Consider the following 24,707-nt stretch of genomic DNA (forward strand, 5'->3'; position numbering starts at 1 on the left):
TGCACACCAAGCTACCTGCTCTGAATGCATTCCTCAACACTGGATTACTAACTTGCTGTATTCTCTTTATTATTACCTATGTTTAAATGCCTTTAGAATTTTAGTCGGACTAGTTAACCCCATCTGGAATATAATTCAGAGTGAAAAATTAATCTAATCTTAGTTTATACATTGAAGAGACAGCTGAAGCATTTGCATTGCATTATTCAGTCAGCTCCTATATCTCACTTCTAACATGGTCTACTCTCAGACACATTTTATACTTGGATAGATCATAATTTTCTTTCTTTGGTTTCAGAGAAGCTCAGGAACTGAATCAATTTTTGTTCTAATTTGTACAATTAGTTCACAGTTGCTGTTTACCAATTGAAAGCCTTTATTCTGTTTTTATAAAATTTTTAATTCAAGGACAAGAAAAAAGTGAAAATAAGAAATTTATTTATAATAGCCTACAAATAGCCTACAAATCTTTATTTCAACATATTCAAGAAAACACCTGCAGATGATGTAGCTAACTTCAGTGTTGAAGTTGAGCTTAATTTTTATATAATTAACAATTCTTCACACTCTGCCTTATAAAAATAATTAATTATTTTAAGTTAATATATGCATCCAAGTATTCTTATTTTACAAGTGTAATATAAGCCAGTATTTCTCCCTATTGGAGACTTACCACTGTAAATTAAACCAGTGAATATCCTCACCCCAGGCAAGCTAAATAAAGCTTAAAATCTGGCAAGCAAGTATCCCACATAAAATCACAAAATTACATTTACATACTAAAAGCTAAACCTACTGTGCCTCTCGAGATAACTAAAGCACAGTCTAATTAGAACCTTTTACAACTGACTCCCTCAAAACCAGAAAAAAGTCTTTATTATAAAATCAGTTTTGGAGGCAACATGGTAGTTATGTTACCAGAACATATAGGGAAGGATTTCAAGGGGCCTAGTTCCTCAAAGAAAACTCAGAACAAATGAGCATTGCAAATACTAGTAACTGCAGAGGTTTTCCAGTGTGCCAGGAGATTCATTACACAGTGTGACTACAAATTACTCTGCAGTTTACAGAATGTATCCCATGCCTTATTCTAACATAAATACTTATTTTCAAACCTTATTATTGATTAATTTTTAAAAATACATACATACATAACAGAAACAATCTAACAAAGCATTTTTGAGCTGTCACAGAAATTTTCATCTTGAACCTCCAAAAGCTGAGCACAAAGTTTTGCATTACTTCTGAAAATCCTTGCTCTAAGAGTTTCATATGTAAAATTAGGTCTCTTAAGAAATAATTCCACCATGAAAAACTTGGGAAATACATTGAAATCAAGAAGGCTGCAATCAAAACCCATGCAGATGCATAATTGTGAGACCATTCTCCTTAGATCAAGGCTCTCACACCAAAGGTTGACTGTAGTGGAAAAATTATGTAGCTTGTGGTTCTGACATTTTTTAAATGGCTGTTTAGTTTAAATTCTCTGTTACTCAAATGTTCATTAAAGCAGGAAGTTTGCAGCATCTACACAGCAGGTTTCCCTAATAATAATGTAAACCAAAATGAACATTCAGTTACAACACCTATTTGGTTAGAATCTCTACACTTAATGGACTAGCTACAATGACAGGATGATCAGCAAATCTCTAACTAGATACCTCTGCTATGAGCAGCCAGCTGTCTGTGTCACCAGCTGAGAACTAAAGTAGTGATACAGGCAAAGCCTCCTATACTCTTGCTGCCTCATCTCTCAAGCAGCTCAAGGGTTCAGAGCATAAATACATCAGGCTGAAACAGATCAGGTGCATGCCAGCAGTAGGAAGAAATCCCATAGTAACCTAAGTCCCTCACCCTAAGGCCATAGTTCTGTAGCTAAAACATGAAACAAAATTCTGTAAATTACTTCTGTGAAACATTGCTGACTGGAGGAGCTTACATGAATGAATGCTTCAAAGTCTCTGTATCAGCCTCCACCCCAAGAGAAGAATAACTGAATTCTAAACACTCTGCTTGCCCCAAGAATTAACAAAGGAAAAATACCTCCAAGAAGAGAAGCATTAGCCTGCAACTGCTCTTCACAACTGGGATCACTCACCCACTGAAGACCTTGCCTATCAGCTAGTGAATGCCCGGGCAGTTCACCCTTGGCTCTGAGAGGGAGAACACTCCTGCCACTGACATTTGACAACATTTTCCCATGCTGTTGGTCAGTTCATCTCAGAAACAGATTTATGGCAAATAAACAAAAAGTCCATGAATGTTCAATGACAAAGCTGATGGGAAGAAACACCTTGTTTACTATAGGACACATCTGTTCTCACAGTTGCTGCTCATGCATTGAATACCATCGAGGTAAGAAATTTGTTAATATACACCAAATGGTGATCTGCACTGAGACAACTCAGCAATAACAGGATATTTCTCATGTATAAATGCCACAGTAAAAAGCTGATGAGAACAACTGTGTTATGCCTGTGACATTTCTTTTCAAATGTTTACCAGTCCAATATAAACCAAAGAACTTTCAAATAGAGGTCATATTTCCTTCTTGGCACACCTCCCTTAAGATTACAATGATTCTGAGTACACCTCTATCTGGTTCAAGAATGGGAAGAACAGGATAGGGAATGCAATTTCAATTCCTGAAGACAATTCTGTAATCAATCATTGTGTGCCTTCCAGCTCGTGGAACATTACATGACACTTAAAGAAGATGAAGGAAATAAATTACTAATATGCAACTGGAGAGGTATGTTACATTGTTGTCACTGTTATTGTAACTATCCTGCCCATTGGTATGTTCATAAACCTTCCTGTCTTTTGAACTCAACTGTAGCATCATTACATAAAATAAGGCTTGAAAGACTCTCAAAGAAACCATCTTCCAACAAAATAGTAAAAAATATTATATATAAAGGAAAACAGTCACAACTGCTACTCAAAAACATTCCTTTATCTCTAACTCTGAAATGGCTCCAGGTGAGTACAGAAGAGGGAAGGAAGTGGAAATGATACATATCAATAGTCATGACAAAGCAAAGCACAAATTAACTACAGAAGTATGAAAATACAGACAATAAACATTTTAAAACACCGCAATTGCTACACATTAAATATTTTTCAAATATGTTGCTCTTCCTGCAGTGGACTCAAAATGCCTTCCATGTGCTATTAATAATTAGCTCCAAATTATTAATTATTAATGGCTTTAAACTGAAAGATAGTAGGTTTAGATTAGATATTAGGAAGAAATCTTTTACTGTGAGAGTGGTGAGGCATTGGGTTGCCCAGAGAAGTTGTGGATCCCTGGAAATATCCAGGGCCAGGCTGGATGGGGCCCTGAGCAACCTGGTCTAGTGAAAGGTGTCCCTGCCCACGATACGAGGGATGGAACCAGACAATATTTAAGGTCCCTTCCAACTCTATGCATTCTATGATTGCTGAAATCCACCTTGATACCCGCACTTTCTACAAAACATGAAACATGAACTGAAGATCAAAGAATACAGGACAAAAATATTAATTACAGTACTAGCACCAGGCACTAAAAGAAATAGGTCAAGACTAGTCTATGTGGCATTACAGTAAAACTATGTGCTGTTTTTGTCTGGGATGGAGTTAATTTCTTCTCAGTAGCTGGTACAGTACTGTGTTTTGGATTTAGAATGAGAATAATGTTGGTAACACAGAGATGTTTTGGTTTATTCTAGGTTGTGTTTATTTTCTTTTTTATATCTCATGCTTTGCCAGTGAGAAGGTACAAAACAGAAACTGGGAGGGAGCATAGCCAGGACAGATAACCTGAACTAGCCAAAGGGATGTTCCACACCACAGAATATCATGCCCAGAATATAAGCTGCAGGGGGAATTACCCGGAGAGTCGGAAGATCTGGGTTTGGCATCAGTCCACAGGTGGTGCACACTTTATTGCACAGCCCTGGTTTTGTTATGTTGGTTTTTGGTTTTTCTTTCCCTTTTTATTATCCATTAGTATTTTATCTTGTTCTGCCCTCGATTATTAACTGTTCTTCTCTCAACCTATATATTTTACATTTGTTTCTCCTCCCCATTCCACCAGGGCAGAAGAAATGGGGAGGAGTGAGTGCAAGCAGCTGTGTGATTCTTGGCTCCTGGCTGGGGTTAAACCACAACAAACTACCACTACATTTAATACAAGAGCTCCTATCGCACTGCTCAGATGACAGCTCTGAGCATTAAAGATGATTACAGATTATACAGGACATCACAAATATTTATACTACAACATTCTTAAAGTCGCTACAAAGAAAATGCAAATAAGAAGTATATTAATATTCTTTTAAAAAATGAAACAAACTCTTGAAATTGAGACAGCCTGTGGTGGCACAAGCATTACAAAACTGTCTTTAGCTTCTTGGTTACTTACAATTATTGTCATAGAACTATTTTTTACTCATTATTGACTTAAAACATAGAATTTTCTCAACTTCTATGCTAGAAGGTAAATTTATAACAAACATTTAGTGGTTTCTCCTAACAGTGCAACTTAAGATTTGGATAATGGCAACAACAACAAAACCAAAGCTTCTAGACTATGCTAATGACTTAAACAAAATCCTGAAATGTCTCAAACAAAAAATGTTTTTACTGTGTTATTTCACATGTTAACAGTACTGAGCATTATGTGTACTTCTCTAATTTGTATAACTTATATTCCTATATTTCCCTGTCCACTTTTAGTTACAAGGATAATTTGCACTTCCTTGTCATGTATAAGATCTCAGTTTAGACTTTGAGCTCCCTCCATGGTTTTAAACTTCTTTGTCCAGTGCATGTCAGAAATAAAGCTTTCTGTAAGGAGTTGTTAATGTTTTTCTTACTTCACATTTTTCACAATTTTTCTGGAAGCACTGAAGACCATTTTTTTAAAGTACGCAGCTGAGAAATGTGATAATGGACCTTTAAGGTGCTGTATAGACTAGTCATATCAAGAACTACATTTGAGACAATGAAGAGGTACACAATAGCAAGCTGTCAATGCCAATAGGAATCAGATATCACTATGAGATATTCTAAAAATATTCTTTGCATTTATGTAATGTACAGTGTTCGCACTCCTTGTTTCTTATTCTGCTCAAAGAGTGTATTTCTCAGATATAGTAGAACGAGGTTTTTTTGGACCAATTTAAGTTGCAGTACGTTTATCTAATGGAAATTTAAAAAATACAGTGCATTTGATTGGCAGATTTGATTTATAGAGAATGGCTTGCTTCCAAGGACACAGAATCCAGGATTGCCATTTCAGTGAGAAATAGACTACAGCTCAGCATAACTTCGTTTACTTTGAGCAATACAGAGATTAATTCCATCTCACAGACACTATGGGTTTAACATAGTGGTTCAGGAGGAAGATAAGACACTAGGTAATGTGAAAGAAAATAAATAAGATAGCTTAAAGAATTGCTGTCTAAAATGAGACAAAATTCCCAGATTCTCAAACCATGGAGGTTTTTCAGTCATGCTCATTATTGTTAACTTCAAACAGAAACTCAGACCACTACAGTCCTTCAAGAAGCAAGAAATTATATCCATTCCATATGGCAACTGTCATATTTAGTGCCATGAAAATCCTGAAAAATGTGCAGACTTCCAATGCGAAGGAAAGACAGAAGAATTAGATAGAAAGCAACTTAATGCAACTGAAACTATAGAACAGCTGATTTGCCAAAAAGTTTGTTTGCCTGAATTAAAACATAATGCTACAACCAATTGGTCAAGGAAAAGGCAAGACTGCCAGAAGTTAAACTAGAACTACAACTGAAATCACTATGTTAAAATGTTACAAATAAAAATCTCACTGTATTAATAAAATTTACTCTGTCATAGGAAGAACTTCATGATACTTAGACTGAACAAATATATCACAAATTTTAAAGAATTAAGAGCTGGTCAAATAAGGAACTTAAAATATTTAAAATCATACCAGAGGAGGCTTCCAGTCTTTCCAATCTGCTGATCAACCAGTCAAGAGATCCAGAAAATTGAGCACAGTTTTTACGATTCCCTCGAATCAGAGCCGCTATTGGAAAAAGAGAGAGAAAAAAAAATCACAATTATGAGTCCATTTAAACTGAAAGAATCCCTGTCTTGTCTTGCCAGGAAGGATCCAGTAAGATAGAGTCTTAATCTTTAATTATTGATTTAAGCATAAGTAACATCCTTGGTATCAAATTGACCTTTAAGGAATTTGAGCTATTTTAGCATTACAACCATCTCAGTAATTCCTGCAAAATGCTCTAAGTGAAGTAGCCAGTACTGACACCACAAAAGTCAGCTGCTACTGTAGAAAAAAGTTTCTCTAAAATAGTATTCTTGTAATGACAGGAAACACTGAAAAAGCAGAGTGTGAAGCCAACAGCACAGGTGATGAATGTAAATTATTTTCTATTGATACAATACTTTTTCTCAAGAGCAATAGGAACTCAAACAAAAGAGATGTCCAGGAACTGTTTGCCGTACTTTAGAAAGAGCTGTAGGGAGGAAGCAACTAATTTGAATCTGTTTCACCCCCATGCTTTAAGCTGAAGGTTGAAGTAGACTGCACTTGGTGGGAATAACTGAACTGAAATCGCACTGAACATTGCAGGCACCCACAAGCCTGCCCTGTCCTAGATTAAGTGCATTTGCAGCTATTTGCAAGCTCTCAGAGAAGCAACTGTTCTACTCCAAAAAAGGAGTAAGTTACTAACATTTCTGTTCAGTGTGTGGAACAGTGCAAAGTGCATTTCTTAAGATGGTTTTCCAATTCTGCCAAGAAATTATTTCAACCAGAAATTTCTGTCATTAAGTTCAGCAGAAATGGCCTCTTAAAATCTATGTTTTCTTGCTGCACAAATTCATTATATTATATTGCAACTGTGTTTTTATACTGCTTTATTTATAAACAGTTAAACATAGAAACTTAATACATAAATATCACATCAAACTATCTGCAGGGAGGAAAAGGTCTGGAGTAAACTGTAAACAAGTCACTGCACTGACAGTTCTATATCACGAGGAAAGAAATCACAATCCAATTGCTTTATAGGAAAAAAAAAATCCCAAAACAACCCAAACCACAAAAAACTCAACCAATCAAAAAATACCAAACCCTAATAGCAAAACAAACCAACAAAAAACCCCTTTCTCTTGCTGCATAATATGATTTTAAAAAAAAGTGTACCTTGAAATCTTACACGGTTAATTACTCATCAGAGAATACTCAAGGAGAATCTTCCTAAAACATACAGATTAGAACTACAGAGCACCTGTTTCAGTGACTCTTTTTATTGGTTATAGGCAAGCCACACAATCTCACTGTGCTTCAGGTACCAACATAAAATGAAGGCAGTAACAGTTCAACACTCAACACAACATCACTAAATTTGACTTCATTAACAGTAATAAGACACAGATGGTTCATAAATGCAGCTCAGCAGAACTCTGTGGAAGGTTAGTATTCAGTAGTTAAAGGTGTATTAAATGAGGCACACAGATGCTTAACGTTGAAAACAAAAAATAGCATCCAACATTTGCTTTTCTTGTTGCCTAATACTCTGAACAAGACCAGCATCCAGTTTTAGAGAAATATAAAACAGAACGTGGTCAGTCAGACATTAAAGTCACATCATTGCATATACTCATGCACATTCTTTTGCAATACAAAAGGTTCAAGTACAAGTTCAAAGTGGATTTTAATAGAGAAAGGACAGATGCCTTAGTAGATATATGTTAATTATTTTAAACTGAGGGAGAGTAGATTTAGATTGAATATAAGGAAGGAACTTTTTGCAATTAGAGTAGTTGGACTAGATGACCTTTAAAGGTCCCTTGTGATCCAAACCATTCTAAGATTATATGATTTTTACAAGTGATAGTATCCAGCTTCAACTCAAAGCCTGTAAATGCCTCCACTCTCATCTCAATGAAATATATCACAATGTCAATGACATGACAAAAGCCATGAATTCCAGCATCACAGTTTACTTTTATTTATGTGTAGACTCAAAAAACAAAGTACTGTTTGCTGAAGCAAGACTGAGCAAGCAACATGCATTTGTCATCCATGCAATTACTGCATAGCTCCAGCGTTATTCAGAACACAGCAATGTATGAATTCATTACAGCCAGATCAAAGCCAGGCTTCCTAAGCATTAGCTGCCAGAAGATAATGCAGTTAGGGAAGTAACATCAGAGGGCAGGAGGAGCACAGAGAGTGGGAAGTCAACAAAATATTGTGCACTGTTCTCCTCACTGCAAGTCCACGGAAAAAATACTAGGTACAAGATAAGCAGACTCTTTCAGAAGGAATTTTCTAGCCTTGCCAATTGGAAATTTCAGACCTAGAGAAATGATTCAGAAATCAAGGCACTATTTCCTCCAGTCTGCACCATGCTTAACATGAGATAAACTGAACTGTGACAAAAAGTTCAACTCTCCCCTACATCTATGAATAACCCAACCAGACAATTTATACTCATCTACGTTCTAAAACGTCACCAGTTGATTTCATGGAGATATTAACTCTCTGGACCTAAAGATAGATTATGATGTCAAATTTTTACCAATGTTCCTTCTAGATGATCTTTTCATCTCAAAGTTGGACACGCAGACAATCTCCCAAACCATATTACATAATACCACATTTTCAAGCATTCATACAAGTTTTAGGGTGAGCAAAGGGAGAAGAAGAGGAGGGAAAACTTAACAGTAATACTGCTCCGAGAAGCTCACACTAAGATTAAATATAATTTTCACTGTGAAAGCTTAGTTTAGTTTCATGCATCTTTTCCAAATTTTAACCCTTCCTGCCTCCCAATGGTTGAGATGGCTTCAAAAAATTCAGAATGAATAATCTGGTTGCTTGGAAGTGTGAAGACAGACCAAGCTGGATGAGGATGAGACCTTTTATAGACAGCTGGAAGCAGCCTCACTGTCACAGGCCTCAGTTCGTGTGGGGGACTTCAACCACACTGATATCTGTTGGAGGAACAACACAGCAAGACACATAGTCCAGGAGGGTCCTGGAAAGCATTGATGAAAACTTCCTGTCATGGGTGGTGAAGGATCTCACAAGGAATGGTGTGCTGCTCAACCTCATATTAATAAACAGGGAAGGCCTTGTTAGAGATGTGAAGGTTGGAGCAGCTTTGGCTGTAGTGACCATGACATCACGGAGTTGAGCACCTTGCATGGAGGAAGCAGGGCAGCAAGTAAGATTGCAACCATGGACTTCAGGAAAGCTAACTTTAGCCATTTCAGGGACCTTCTTCACATGTTTTTGAATAATATACAAGATACAGAAGCAATATAATGATATGAAAAAGCAATCAATCATTTAATTTAAGTCAGAAACATGCTCTGTGTCATAATAAATATTATTAGAAAAGCCACAATATATGAGTGTTTTCAATGTATTTTATTCTTAGGCATATGCAATGATCTGAAAAGGCAAAAATCTTGTTTAATTTGTATCCTAAACTTCTACATAGTGGAAATTCTTCTATACTAATATAGGTATGCATTTTTAATTCTTTATTCTTCATTACTTTGAACTAAAACAATCCAAGTAACCCATAATATATCTTACCTAATAATTCATACAAAGAATTCAGAATAGACTTCCATGCTTCTCCAGCTTCCTTTCCAGCTACGTCTGCAAAATGAGCTGCACTGCTGTATACATTCAAGCGATCAATACATTCAAGAACAAGGTTGATCATACCCTAAAAAATGAAAAAGCTCAGACTGTCAGAGGAAAAAAAATACTTTTTATGTGCAAACACAAAAGATTTTCAGAAATCTAAGAAAACAAAACATGAAAGGAGGGATATGCAAAATACAAGAATAAATACATGGAGTCAAATAAGCAATCCCTATGGAAAATTTTCCTTGACTACGATAATAAAAATCTGCCACTTAGGATGTTGAAATTTAAACAAAAAATAAACAGTATTTGTGACACAATTTTAGGCAAGTTTCCATTCTGGAAGGCATTTAGGCATCAGACAAAGTACAGGCAACTATCACTACCAGAGAAATAACAGATAATATTAAACAAAATACTTCAAGCACGCTGATTAAACCAAAATGTCCTTATGTGTCAAGAGATTAAGCTATAGCAGAAGAAACTAATTCACACATAAGGAGAAAATTATGGTTAGAATTTCAGGGCACAAGGTCATATTAATACCCATTCTTTTTAAAAATGGAAAAGGAAGAGGCCTTAAATGTATTTCTTTAAATATGCAGGAAAATTAACAGATCAAGAGAGATTATAAATGTAGCAAATAGTTTGACTCTTACAGGATAAAAAACCCACTGCAAGCATACTCCACATTAGACACTAACAATACAGGTACTGTGAAAGAATACTTGCAAACACAGTGGAAAATCAGGAGTAAAACTGAGAGAGGTACCTCTTCTTGGAAGAGGTTCTGGCGATTCTTCAGTGCTCGGAGCCTGTTTTGTTTGTTTTCATGCTCCAAATGTTCATCAGGGGGGTGAAAGTAGCCAATCAAGTCCTGAAGGCTCAGACTGACTGACTCAATAGGCAAATCGACGGTGGAAGACTTTGCTTTCTTGCTGAGAGCATCAAGGCCCCTACAAGAAAATGCAGCCTCCTAAGTATTGAAAATTAATTCACTTTATAATTTAAACTTTATTCATTTATAAATAAAGTTTGTTTACATGCCAAAGCTCAATTCATTTTCTGACAGCTATGTAACATCTCAAAAATTGTCTGCTCATTCTACACTTAATGACCCAACTCTCCCTTCCCAAACATAACCCAAAAGTATCAAAAATGTTGTTGCTCTTAATTATTTTTTTTAAATCCAGAAAGCACATTTTAATATTCTGCCTACACATGTAGTAGTTTCAGAGGCAGAGTGAAAGATGAAAAGACGTTATTGCAAACCTGTACAAAGCATCATAAGGCTGGAAGGGACAGAAGTTCAAGAACCACTCCAACGGCGCTGAGGAGGGCTCAGATAGCCCATGGAGCCTCTCAAACACATCTCTTACCTGTGCTTAAGCCATCTTCAGTGCTGGAAGATGAAGCACTTCTATACACGTTGTCCAAACACCTCATTAGTCTTTTTGTTTCTCTGATAGCCAATTTAAACTCAGGCTTGCTGAAATCTATGACCATTTTCTCCTGGAAGTGGGGGACTGACTGCTCTTATCCATGTTGCATCTGACCCTTGCTCAGCAGAATCCCCAACAAACCACATAATCCAATTTTGCCTCAGCACTGTGCTTCACCTGAAATATCTTTCTGCTCCATTTAAACATCATCTTTATTGAAATGCAGGTGAGACCTCAGCAGCACCATGCAGCAAGTGGAAGGTGAGGGCTTTCCCTCGCACCTCCCTGGCTCCCCTCAGGAAGGTGGTGGTGGGCAGGGGGACTGCCCCAGCCAGAGGCTGCAGGAGGCTTGCCAGAATGTTCTCCAAGGAGCAGAAGGAGCCATGAGGGCAGAGAACAGTGGTTCCAAGGGCCTATGAACATAACATCACATCCTCAGGGGGAAAGGAAAGTTCCAGAGATCCTGAAGCTCTGCAGGAGCAGCCCTGAGAAGAAGGGCCTGCTCTGTCATAAAAAGTTATTTTTGCTAGCATATTTTTGAGTAAAACCCAGTTATGTAGCAATGAGGTATTTCTTGTTTTCACTGGTGGTTTTTAGGTCAGTATAAGCAGAGCAGAGGAGCTCACCATGCCCCCACAGGTACCAACCTAACCCCCATGCCCATCTCTCTCTTTTCTTTCCTTAGAGGCACCAGAAATTCCCAGAAACCTGACCCACAACTGTCCTTGTCAGTCCTCTCTCCTGTGCCACATGACACCTGGCTTCCTCTTAGGGTTTGTAGAAGCCCCATGTTATACTCTGCTTCTTGCTGGATTAAAGCAAAACAATTGGGTGGAGGGTGGGGGTGATATGCTTTCCATTTGGATAGTTGGTTTGGATTTTTGTTTGTTTGTTTTTGTTAGATTTCATAATAAATAATGCAAAGTTTCAAAAGGATAGCTACAAAATTTATCTTTAAAACTTAATTTCTATAGTGAGCATGTTATCCAAAGTGCATTTTTCCCACTGACTCTGTGGGAAAGAATGGGGGCATACACTTATAAGAATAATTTTTATCCTCTTCAATTCAGCCTTTTCTTGGAGCAACGTCCCACCACAACTAAACTGTTAACCACTACCTTGGACTCTCTGTGCGCTCCACAAAAATCTCCACTGTAATTTAGCAATACCTTGATTTGCGAAACCATATCATTAAGTTGCCTTTTTCTGTCCTTATCTTTTATGGCATTCTTAGAAGCTTCTAATAAGGTGTATTATTTACAAAGTGAGCTAGGGCTTACATTTCTTTACATTTCTGTATTTTAAATGCCATACAGTAGGCAACTCTCCTGACAGGTGTCTTTTTCTATTATTATTTAAGTACCTTGTTAAATGTTTTTCAACAAATTGACATGTGCATGTCTTCAGCTGTGCACTGGTTTAGGACACGGTTGCTTCAGGTCACCATTTCCTACACCGTTTTCTTCTTGTGACAAATGAGTTCTTATGAAATTCTTCATATAATTCATTCCATATAGCCTAATTGCATATAATTCTTATTCTAATGTGAGCTACACTGATGAGAGGGCCTTTCATCAATTACTGAAGTCACAAGCATTTGAGAATTAGCATTTTATCAGTATTATTTAGGAGGACATTTGGAACTGGAAGTTAAATGCAAATGGTGTAAATCTGACAGTACTTTTAATGGCTAATTAATATAAAATAAAACATTTTTAGTGTTTCAAAATATTAAAGTGACAAGTCACATTAAAAGGCAACAAATAAGCAAAGTGTAATGTGAGGGTAGAAAAAAGGTTTAATTTTTTTAAAAAAGCTTCAGACTATGAATTTCTTCACATATACGTGTCTTTCACAAGTCTGTAGTTATATAAATATCTTCTTCCAGGTTTTTCAAGGAAGAGAACTTTTTAAAGCAATCCGTAGAAAAGAAAAAGCTAAATGATGACCACATGACTTAAAACAAATTTTGTCAAGAAAAAAAATCTCTTTTGTGCCTTGTTTGCATTTTTGGTATGTTTATGCACTGAAATCAAGCTTTAATGATATATTAATATTAGAAGACAGAGAAAAGAAACTGACCAGTATCTCTCAAGGCACATCTCTGCTGATAACAGAATTGACATAAAGTCTGGTTCGAGGAGTATTCATCTATTTCTTTCTGACAGCTAAATTATTCACTGTTGTGTTAATGGCTGCTTTGAATAAAATAAAAAAAAATAAAAAAAGAGGAAAAAAGAAAAGGGATGAAAAGACAGTTTTAAAAGCACACCTTATAAACCTGTTGAAAAGGAAGACTGTACTACGGATGACACGTGCTGTACGGGATTCTTCATTCTGAGATCTTGACAGTGTTAAACCATCATCCATGTGACCTTCATGGTGCATTATTGCCTGCAAAACAAAAATAAGAAGCAGGCACTGCAAAATGAAACATTATTTGTAAATAAGAAGTATGAAAACTCATATAGTAAGGCAGGCTAGGAAATGATGCAGTCCCACGCAAAAATCAGAATTTTATTAAAGCCAAATAGTTCCACATTTCAGTTCCTCATGCCCAAGGACACACTTGTACTAAGACAGCAGGTTCAGTGACATAATAATCTCAAAACGATAGTTTTTGTAAACAATATAATGTATTTTAAAAAAATAAATCTAAGGGGTTTTGCTTGCTGTTTGTTTTTATCAATGTTAAAAATAATTCCCTTACAGAGCAGCAAATCCCTAAAGCAGACAATGCCACAACAGGTACTCTTTACTGGTCCTGATTCCTAACAGTGTTACTGGCCTTCTTTTCTGACTATGCCCTGAGTCACTAACAATAACTTAACAGTTTTTCATGTTTAGTTATCATGACTCTGAAGGTATTTCATCCAACCTACATAAATACGGTAAACTATCTCTGGTAAACATTTTTTTCGTGCACATACATGTACACACACACGCAATTTATATGAGTTGCATAACTACATTAGTCAATAATGTATCAAAGTTTGAATTATTTTCGAATTATGTACTACAATTATTATGATTTTTAATTATATTAGTATTAAAATCACTAAAATTGTAGATGTATACAAACACTGTTTCCTAAACCTTAGTTTTACAGAATTTTATCAAAAATATATATCTGTTTATATATGTGCATACATATGATACAGACAAATTTTATATAGAGAATTATTACGTATGACCTTTGCTCTAGCCTTGTAGTTCATATATGTAAAACAGTCATAGAAAATTCTACAGTGCCAAGTTGTAAAAGAAACTTTTTCCTACTTTATTACACTGAGCTAGGTTTCTGCTTGGCCATAATTATTCTATAAAAAATGACATCTCTCAGGGCTAAAGACTTGAACATTACAGCCCAATATTGTAATGCGCTTACAATACAGAAAGAAATACTTTGAACTAAAAGCCTCCTCAATCCAAACTACATTGAGGAAAGGAATTTTAGCATATTCTAGGCTATTACTAACAGTTTGAAATCATGTATATCTAGATTTATCAATGTTTGTGGGTTAATGTCTATAGGCTAATACATACACTTTGTTTGGTTTTGGTTTGAGAATTCAATACATCATTTAGCTTTTCAATTTGTGACTGAGAAAAACGAACCTTTCACATGGTAAGCAGTCTAAGACATGCTTAAAATATTTGAAACAAAAATCAGCTGACTCCTGCAGTCCCTTTCATTTCCCTCCCACATTTGCTCCCAACTCTCCCCCTTCCAACTCCCTTTCCCACCCTTATCAGACCATGACTGAATGAAGTGCATTTCCATTTACAGTCTTACCTTCCGCTGCACAGAACCCATTCTTACAGACTTTGCATCAGCAGACTGGTATGTGAGCCATAAGCCTGTATCTACATGTTGTATGAAGCACATTGAATCCCCATACTTTATTTCAGGTGCTCCCATTCCATCCACCTCTTTTCTTGTCCCTATGTCCAGTTTTTCCTGAAGAAGAAAGAAAGTATACACAAACAATAACCAACATGTTCATACTTGCATAAAACATTAAATACTAGGCAATTGTCCAGAACAGGAACTAAAAGAATATTTGAGATCCTTCTTTCATGAAGTCACAAAGAATGGGAAGTGGAACTTCTAGTTAAAGACAGAGAAAGATCCCATCAACACAAAAAACCTAGCTTATTACACTAGGAAAGCTGTGTGTGTTGATTTCACCTGCATAGAAAAGAACTAGGATCATCATTTACAGCACATGTCATTATTGAAACATAAAAGCTTACAAAACAGCCCCAAATACATTGACTCCAGTAGCTGAACCAGGCATTAACCTCCAGAAGCTTCTTGTTGGGCATTTGGGTGGGTTATTTTCCAGGCTGGAAAAAATGAGCACTGTCCAATGGTCACTGAGAGATGGCCTTTAACGTGTCACTGCCCAACAATAGGCTCAGTATTTCCTGAGAAAAGCAATCCATTTCTGTGTGTTTGTGATTGGCCAACAAGTTAAGAATGGCATAACCATGCATCAATCTAGCTGGTGTCCTGTACACACAGCAGTTGTTCTATGAGAGGAAATGTAGTATTCAAAACAAGAGCATAGCTGGTGACTATAATCTGAGGTGCTTCCTGAATACCTAGCTCTCCTAAAAACCGACTTCTTCCCCACAGACATCAGTTAACAGAACCAAAACAGCTCTTGCATCCTGCTTCATGGCAGATCATCCATTTAATATCTCCAAAAACATATGACTCAACTGACTGATATACCTATTTGGCTGTATGTTCAGTATGGAACGTGACCTCCTTAATCAAATACAGCTTCAACATCCTCTGCTTCTCCTCATCAGCAGTAGAGGACAAACATCTTCAGCTACTCAGAGTAATGTTACAAATAATGGGACAAAAACTTCTACTTGTTCTATCCTTCTACAACCAGGAATAATTAGAATAATGATCACACCATAAACATGTGCCTTGACAATCTGGGAAGACAACTTCATAGCAAAAGATGAAAAAGATTGGGTTTTTTTAACTGAACAAACAACAACCTCTAATTTATTAAAAGATTTTTTAAAGCACATATTAAGTAAAGGGAGTAAATGTCCTGTAACTAGATTTTCACCCTACAATTATGAATGCATTCTGAAGCATTTTAAAAAAAATTAAAACAATACTGAGATGAAATTCTTATGATTACTTTTCATAACATTAAGTTTCACATACAATATATTCGTTAATTCAGATTATTGTTTCTGTATATAGATGTGCATTTCACTACCTTGTAAATGACTGATTCCTTAAGTGCTGAAATTCTTATTAAAATCTTGCGCATTGATACATGGTTATAACTGAGTTATTAATAATCTGATGCCAATTTTTCAATTACTTATGCGTATATTTCATTAATTCATTATTTTGTTCATACCAGTTCTCTAAATGTTGCATTCATTTCTTCCAAAAGCTAGTACAAACAACCAGAATGTAATAACAGCTGGAAATTGAAAAGCTACTTATAATAGGACATTGTAAAAAACTGATGATGCAGGAAAAACTAAATTAGGTCCTGCTCTCATATGAAGAAAAGACAGCCTGATTTCAAACTCCAGTCTGAATTCTCTTCATAACTAAAGGATTGTGTGAACTTCTGTTAACATGCTACCCTTCTGTATTCTAAGATTTTCTTTTTTTCAAGTCTCGCAACTGATTTCTTAATATATGAATAGATGAATTCATAAATTTTCTCATAAAGCACAGTCAATAACATGTGAGATTATTAATTAAAAATACTATTCTGCACCTGGTTTAAAATTTACTAGCTCTAACAGAAATTGAAGGGGTTTGATACTGAAATCTTCATTCCAATTAGAACTAATATTAAATTTACTGAGCATAAAAATTGCTGTGCCAACAATCTGTCAAACAAGATCTCTGTCCTCACTGATATAAGTACACTAACTTCTGTGTGTAGGCTTAGAGCCCAGATTGAATTCAATCCCATTCAACTGAGCTCTTTCCTGCAAAATTAGCCAGGAAATCATTGCAAAATAGTTGGATTGTATATAGAACTGAGATGGAAAGCTAGATCTGGTGTAGGGGCAGCAGGCATAGTGCATTTATTTGGGGGTCTCAAGACACTGAGCTTTTTGGGGGAGTGAACAGGAACCACAAATTGTTTAGAAAAGAGAAGATTTGAATGGAGTGCTGGATTCATGTCAATAAACAGTAGGTAGATGAGAAAGCACATATAATGAATCTATCTCAGTATCTATTGTAAAACAGTCCACCAGTGAAAATTAGGATGTGAAGGCCATCAGAAATCACCATGTCACCAATAAATAACTGCACATAGGTACAGACATTGCATGATGGAAGTTTCCAGCCCACTATACTCTCACCAGATATGTAACCTGTCATTACTTAACCATCTGCTAATGCTTCCTACAGCATTTTACGAAGAAAACCTTCCATTTTATTTGCAGTCTAGACTCATTCTAAGGTCATTAACTTTTTTATAACAAGGATCAAAAATCTTCATTTAACAGAGTGGAACAAACAGAAACAACTGCATTTTGCAACAGTCTGTAAACTACCTCAGTAACGTGAAGCAACACAAGTGCTTTATTGAACAATATGACAGATTTTCTCCAGAAGGATGTACTCTTTATAAACAGATTTTATTTCACATGTACTAGAATACAAGCCAATCTTCCCACTTCTGTTGTGGGCTAAATAAACAAAATAATGTAAAATGCTTTCATCTTACTATTGAAAAAAATTATTCTATGAAATCTCACCTTTAATGTGTTATTTCACTCTAATATTCCTGTTCAATTCCTTATAACATTCCAAAACAGATATCATGATTCAGACTTGTCGTTTCAACTTTAGCTCTTGTCATCTGACTCAACCTATACCTTCTGTGGCATGCTTTCACGACTGACCTTCTAATGGACCTCACTGATTGCCACAAGCTAATTCATGACTGGTTTTTTTAGTTAACATTAACACATATTCTATGGCATTTTATTAAGAAACAGGTGAAGACATAAAAATACAGGCCATAAAATTTTACTAAAATTCACGTATTTCTGTCTACTGGAAAAGACAGGAAAAGCAGACATGGTACAGAATGTATAAACATTTCTAAATTGGTAAAATTACCTTATTTCAGGGGAAAAGTGATATTAAACTAATGTTTTTTATCTGAAAGAATTAATTTTAAGCAAATGCAAGAGCGAAAATAAAAATCAACAGAACTTGATCACTACAAACAAGGCTGTAGAAGAGCCATATGTTTGAGGAATAAATTGTACATATCTGTAGACACTCTGTGCTGAGTGAAGCCAGACTACAAGAGAAAAATAAAAAAGAATTTTCTGAATTTCAGATGCTTGAAAGGTTAATATAATTCTCATTTAATGAAAATTATTAGGGCAATATATAATAACGAAAGCATAAAAGCCAATTCCCAGAAAGAAAAATGAAGTGCCTGTTAGCTCTTTAGAAAATCCTTATCTTCTGAGTGCCATTTGGCATCACACTGTGATGTTTTCAAGCTTTAAAATAACCCCCAACAACTGTGTGTGTGCTATCTTATAAAAAAGTTCAGCTTTCTAGTTCTCATCTAGGTTATCTTTTAAACACAGTACTGGCAAGGTAATGTGTTTAAGATGACTAGCCCTTGCAAATCAGGTTAATTAATTAATAAGGTTAAAACAATAATAAATACTGAGCCTTTACATTTATATCTGAACCTTCAGACTTACAGGGAATACATTTCCAGTATTATCTCTGCAAACATGAAAGCTGTTTTTCATTTGGAAATTGAAATTACTACCTTCTCATATGCCTGAAGGAACTGCATTTTTAGCATTTTCTTCTCCCTTCTTTTTTTTGCCTTCTTAGACCTAACTTATCTATAGCACAACAAGTGGGATCTTCATAATTCTTCTTGCCACTACTTCAGAGGTAGTGGAAGGAAGAATCATGACAGTGGGAAAAAGAGATCTAGCCACTTGAAATACATATATTAATGCTCTGTATTCAATTAAGAAGATCAGGGGCTTCCTCTTATCCAGGAATAATTTTTTTCAGCTAGCCACATGCAACCACCCAAGTGAAAGGTTGGATGGTTTGTTCATATATACTCAAAGGAAAAGAGATCCCTATATGTGCTTACCTTTTCTACAGAAGCCTTTCTAGAACAGCTGTAATTTTGAAATCTTTAAGACTTCTTCCAGAGAGGGAAGGCACTTAAAAATTTTTAATGCCTGTATCCTACTAAAGTGAAACATGACACTCCTATAAGAAGTCCTAAACAAGAGACTGGATTCACCCTTAGCAATGAAGTGCAAATCACATACTCCTCCCCTGTGACATCTCCATAATTCCTTCGAAATAGGTCTTTCTTTAGTTAAAATGAATGTTGATACCCACAAGATTTACATCAAGTATCATCTTCCAAACCTCCAATTTCTTTGAAAATCCATATTTAAACACCAGTAAGATTATATTTGTCATGTGCTGATTAGCTTATAGAACCCTCCTAAAATACTCTCATGTTACTTAAAGAATTGATTACCATGACATGATTCTACCTGCCCCAAAGCCTTTTATCTCTGCTCTGCTCAGCATAGAATAGGTTTTGCGTCTAACAACAACTAAATCAAAAAATGCTAATCTTTTGTTTCAAGCATGGTAAAACAAAACCATTTCAAAATATAAATCCTCAAAATGATTCCAAACAAACTTCCAAATTCAGGCTGAAAAAAAAAAATAAAAGGAAGAAACTTCAAATACAATGTTGCCTAATCATCAAAATACATAGAAATACTTAGAAAACAGAAACAAACCACTTTGTCCATATCAACAAAAGATCCTTTGTACTGCTAACAATTCTTGCCTTCAAGTATTCTTTGGACTAAATAATCCACGTAACAGTAGAGTGCAGTATATTGTTTCAATTTTTTTGAATAACCCCTGCTGCAAACCCATTTTGAAATCAGTAAATGAATTATTCTATCCCTCTTGTTTCAAAGTATTGAGATCTATAGTAGCTGCAACAAGAAGTTCCCAATATATTTGCACTGAATTGTTGTTTTAAGTAATTCAATCACTTTTCTAATTGGTTTTAAAAAATACATTGTCTGGGGCTCAAATTAATCACCTGAACTACAGTCTTTGTTATCTAAGTTCAGAACTCTTTATACCTGCTTTCAGGTATCTGTTAATTTCTTATATTCCCAAGCAGGCAAATAATAAAAAATATCTAATATAAATGCTACAGAGAAGATTCTGATTAATTCTGTTTACTATTACTAGATATTTTAGAAGATAAAATTTTACAATAGTAAAATTATTGTTGGAAAAATTTCAGAAACACCATGCTACAGGTGAAAAGTTTGAGAAACAAGATGATATTAAAGAATTTTTCATAGTATTATTCTTAAATGTTTACCTGCTATAAAAAGTACTGGTTTAAGCTTGAAATGCTTAGCGAAGGTGCCAAAATGAAAATTCAAACTATGGTAACTTCAGATTAGACTACAGTGAAGTAATGCTGAAAGAACTCCCAAATTTCCAATTAAATTTCAATGACCCAAAATACTATAAATTTTTTCCTATATCAGCCAACAGATATAAGCAGTGGAGTACTGAAGAAGTTAATCAGAAAAACAAATAGAAATGAGGAAGCTGTTCACAAGTGGGCAAGCAGTACAAGAAAACCCCAAACAACCAACCCACTTCCCCTATAATAAACTAAAACAAAACCCACAACCCAAAACCACAAACAGACAGCCAGGTAGCAATGCCCAAAGAAAGTATGATTAAAAAAAGCTTTCTAGTTGTTGATTATACTGAATTTTGGAATTTTGTTAATCAGTGAAAAGGTAGAAGGCTGCAGTAATTAATGCCCTCACAACAAACAGCAAATATCTAAATCTTGCTTTCTAAAGAGATGGTTATTAATACTAGTTATATTAATGCTGCACTGATTCCATACCTTGGAAGACCGAAAACAGAATGCTGTAGATTTTACATCCGCCTTCTCTTTGTCTGTAAGCAGAAGACTCTTATCATCCAGGAGACTTAAATATTTTCCTGTTGTTATATGTCTTAGTCTGAATGGCTGTCCCCATCTAATGTGGCTGCCACTCCACCTATGAAAGTTCATAAAAAACATTTAAAAACAAGCAAACAAAAAATAACTACTAATATTTCAAAGTACATTATATTGCCAACTAGTAGGTAAAAAGAGAGAATTCTAAATGCTGGAGTATCTGCAAGAAGATGGCTACTTTGTGGTTATTCCCTATCCAACCATTCTAATAAATAATCTTAATCTCTTCCTTTGCACAGGCTGCCTTCGTTCAGACTGAATTTCTCTTGAGAGAAGGTACAGACCGCCTACGGAAAAGGAGGCTTATGCTGTACACAAAGAGTTTAGATCTGCCAGTTCCCTCTCCAACATTTCATCTACCAGCAGCTGAGTTTGTTCACTCTCCCAGAGCCCTCATCTTTCAGCAGTCAGCACACTTTAAGCACACTTTAAATAGTGTGCAAAAATAAAATGACTAAAAAAATAAATAAACATTCATCCTCCGAAAATAAATATTAAAATTTACTAAGCAAAGAATAGGAGGAAATGAAGGAAGAAAGGCAAAGCTGATCTAAGTAAGCTCCCCCAGAATTACTCAACTTAAAACACAGGCCACAGGTTTCTAACTTCTTGCCTTAAACTCAAAATTCAGCCCTTCTGTTCTTCCTGATTAATTCCTGAACATAAGCTTGTGTGGGGATTACTAAGGAGGATGCATTTCACAAAGCCTTTACAGAAGGCATCTCAAATACTCCCTAGAATTGGTAAACTGCCATAGCTAGGATATTTTCCTGGGTCTTCACATAACTTTCTTTAGTCTTGTATCTTCAGGTTTGAACTTTCGATGCATGTGCATGCCGCTTTCTGGAGAGGAAATAATGTACTTATATCATGCTTGCAAAATGCCCATCATAATGGAGTAGGACCTACTGCTGAGGTTCTGATGTACTTCCACAAACGCTAGAAATCCTCATAGTTTTTTATGTATATGTTTCATATATATATTCATGTACACGTCTGCAAATCCCTAAAGTTAGCACTTATGCGGATTTAAGTAATTTTCATTTTCCCTGAACCAAAACCAATTTGGCAGACATTTTAAACACATTTGTCTTTTTCTGTCTTTTCCACAGCAAAGTCAGTATAGTCCACAAAAGCACTGAGTCCAGTGTTCTAGCATAACTTCTGTTTCTCAAATCAGTGAAATGTCAGGTCATGAATCTCAGCTACTGTGTTGCAGAGTCTGGTAAAACACATCAGTTCTGAACCTTTCATATTATGGGTCATGTTGAGGAGCTGCCTTTTCTCTTGTCTGATTCAATTTTCTCTTCAACCCAATAGCTATGGACCATAGGGAAAAAAAACCAGTGCAACTGAGCAATGCCTCTAGTTCATGCCTGTAGGATATGAAAAATGACAATTCATGTGCACTTACAAGAAAAGTCTTTTGAGCAGAAAGTATCTTGTGAAGCCATTTCTGACTACTAAAAATATTTTTATGCAGTATAAGCATATGATCCCTGTCACCTTTTGGGAAAGAAAGCAATGCTGAGGAATAGTATTTGGTGTCCCATGGCAGGGCATCCCAAGAGGCAGTCTGCATATGGAGACTGCCCAGGCAATTTTTATGAGAGTTCTCCACTAATGAAGTGAGCTGAGAAAATTTTTTTCCTTTAGAAAAATATAAAATTAACATAATTAATATTATATCTGCAGTCATTCTATGGACTACAACTGATTGAGGATTTGGGGCATGCATATACTAAGCTACAAATTGAAGCATTTGCATGAAGAGTAATGGCTTGCAATTCAGCAATGAATGTATACAGCTACTGGCATATCATACAAGAAAATGGATTGGTGAGGGACTTGTAGGAGACAGTGTTATTCTTGGGATTTTATTTGGGGTTTTTTCCTCATAAGAAAACCACATTCCTTAAAACAGAAGATTACCACTGCCTTTACCTCAGTCGTTTTGACAGTTCTTACAATTTCTTTCAGTCATATATGTTCCAATGTTTACCTCTCAAAAGTTTGTATACAATGTCTGTCAAACTGACATATATGATGGTTGCAACAGAAACCTGTTATTTCCCAAATCCCCATGTTGCTACAGGATCACTGCTAATTAGGGAAGTACATGCCATGAGGAAAAAAAAAAGCAAGAGATTCTTCCACAGCTTCACTGTCACTTAAGTACTCTCAAGGTCTATTTTAGTTCAAAGGAAAAATCTCACTGCCCTATCACTGACATTTAACATCATCCTATTAATAAAATGCACACATAGGAAACAGCACCACTGGAGTGTAACCTTTTCATAAGCTGGCCTGATTTAATCTCTAAAAAGCAGTAATTTATTAGTCACTAGAAATTTTATCACCAGCACATACTGTAATACAATTTAAGTGCAATTTTACACTGCAATTACCTTAATAAATAAGGCACAATTCCTTACTATCATTCCAACACTTCCAACAACTCATGAAAGCATTTTTTCCTGTAATTTTTTTATATTAAAGGCTTCCAAATGACTTAAGTTTGATTTTTTATTTTGGGGGTATTGGGGGTGACATGTCACACCTGAATTACTTTTATTACTTTTAAGGAAAACTGATCTGTTTATGTCATATGTGTGTTAAACATGTAAATTTTGAACTCACTGACAGCTATGACAACTTCAAAAAGTAATCAAAACACACACACCGTGAGTGTTAACATGCACTCTCTACAGGAAATTGTTTAATTTTTCATGAAAGTGCTATAGAACATTTTAAAAAATATTATTTTGGTCTTACAATTTGGAATTACAATTCTGATTTTATAGGATCACTCTTACTACACAAAAAGAATCCTGATAAATGTATTTCTTTTTCTGAGATAGACTGTACTTACGCAACTCTTAGAGTCTCTAGTCGCCAAAGGGAACGAGCATGACTGGACACAGCACCACCTTCATAATGGACAGTTCTGAAAACCAAGCAGAGGCACAGTCTAAATGCTCAGCACAATTCCTCATATTTGTTTGTCCATTTAGCCACATCTCTCATTTAAACACAGCCAAGGTAATTATTCAGATTCAAAGGTTATTAATTTTGAAACACACTCTCACCAGTTGAACATTCAGACTTACTTACCCAAATATTGTTTTAATTGACTTTAGCACTACTGTGATATTCATAATAATAAGCTTTATACAGTGTTTGCTTAGGCATTTTTCTTAAGTGTTTTAAGGATAGAGAATCCAGGAGAAAAAAATAACATCAATGACCTGATAATGACAATATTTCTTAATTAACAATTAACAAAAGAAAAAAAAGTAAATCAAATTATTATACAAATTTGTGATCATTGTTCACATATCCCAAGAAAGGTATTGTTTTCTCAGAGATTATACTATTAAAATAATTGCAACTTTTTACATTGAGTTATGAACATTCATTTAATGAGCACTTATTATCATAACACTTCAGTTTTTACAACCACACTGATACAGTCTTCTTACATCTCAGATGTTAAGAGTTTCG

General features: G+C 35.5%; 1 protein-coding gene across 1 annotated transcript in view; it reads right to left on the reverse strand.

Annotated features, from left to right (window-relative positions):
• The window catches only part of RYR2 (ryanodine receptor 2 (cardiac)), a gene marked incomplete at its 5' end in the record, with an annotated part of 271,378 nt that overhangs the window by 167,051 nt on the left and 79,620 nt on the right, over positions 1-24,707 (reverse strand). Inside the window, 7 exons of the mRNA XM_009069811.1 lie at positions 5,966-6,061; positions 9,611-9,746; positions 10,440-10,623; positions 13,382-13,503; positions 14,906-15,070; positions 21,087-21,243; positions 24,076-24,150. Of these exons, the coding sequence (XP_009068059.1) occupies positions 5,966-6,061; positions 9,611-9,746; positions 10,440-10,623; positions 13,382-13,503; positions 14,906-15,070; positions 21,087-21,243; positions 24,076-24,150 (935 nt within the window). The remainder of the gene's footprint in view (positions 1-5,965; positions 6,062-9,610; positions 9,747-10,439; positions 10,624-13,381; positions 13,504-14,905; positions 15,071-21,086; positions 21,244-24,075; positions 24,151-24,707) is intronic.

The sequence above is a fragment of the Acanthisitta chloris genome, unplaced genomic scaffold, assembly GCF_000695815.1.
Source record: "Acanthisitta chloris isolate BGI_N310 unplaced genomic scaffold, ASM69581v1 scaffold650, whole genome shotgun sequence".
NCBI classification, from domain to species: domain Eukaryota; kingdom Metazoa; phylum Chordata; class Aves; order Passeriformes; family Acanthisittidae; genus Acanthisitta; species Acanthisitta chloris.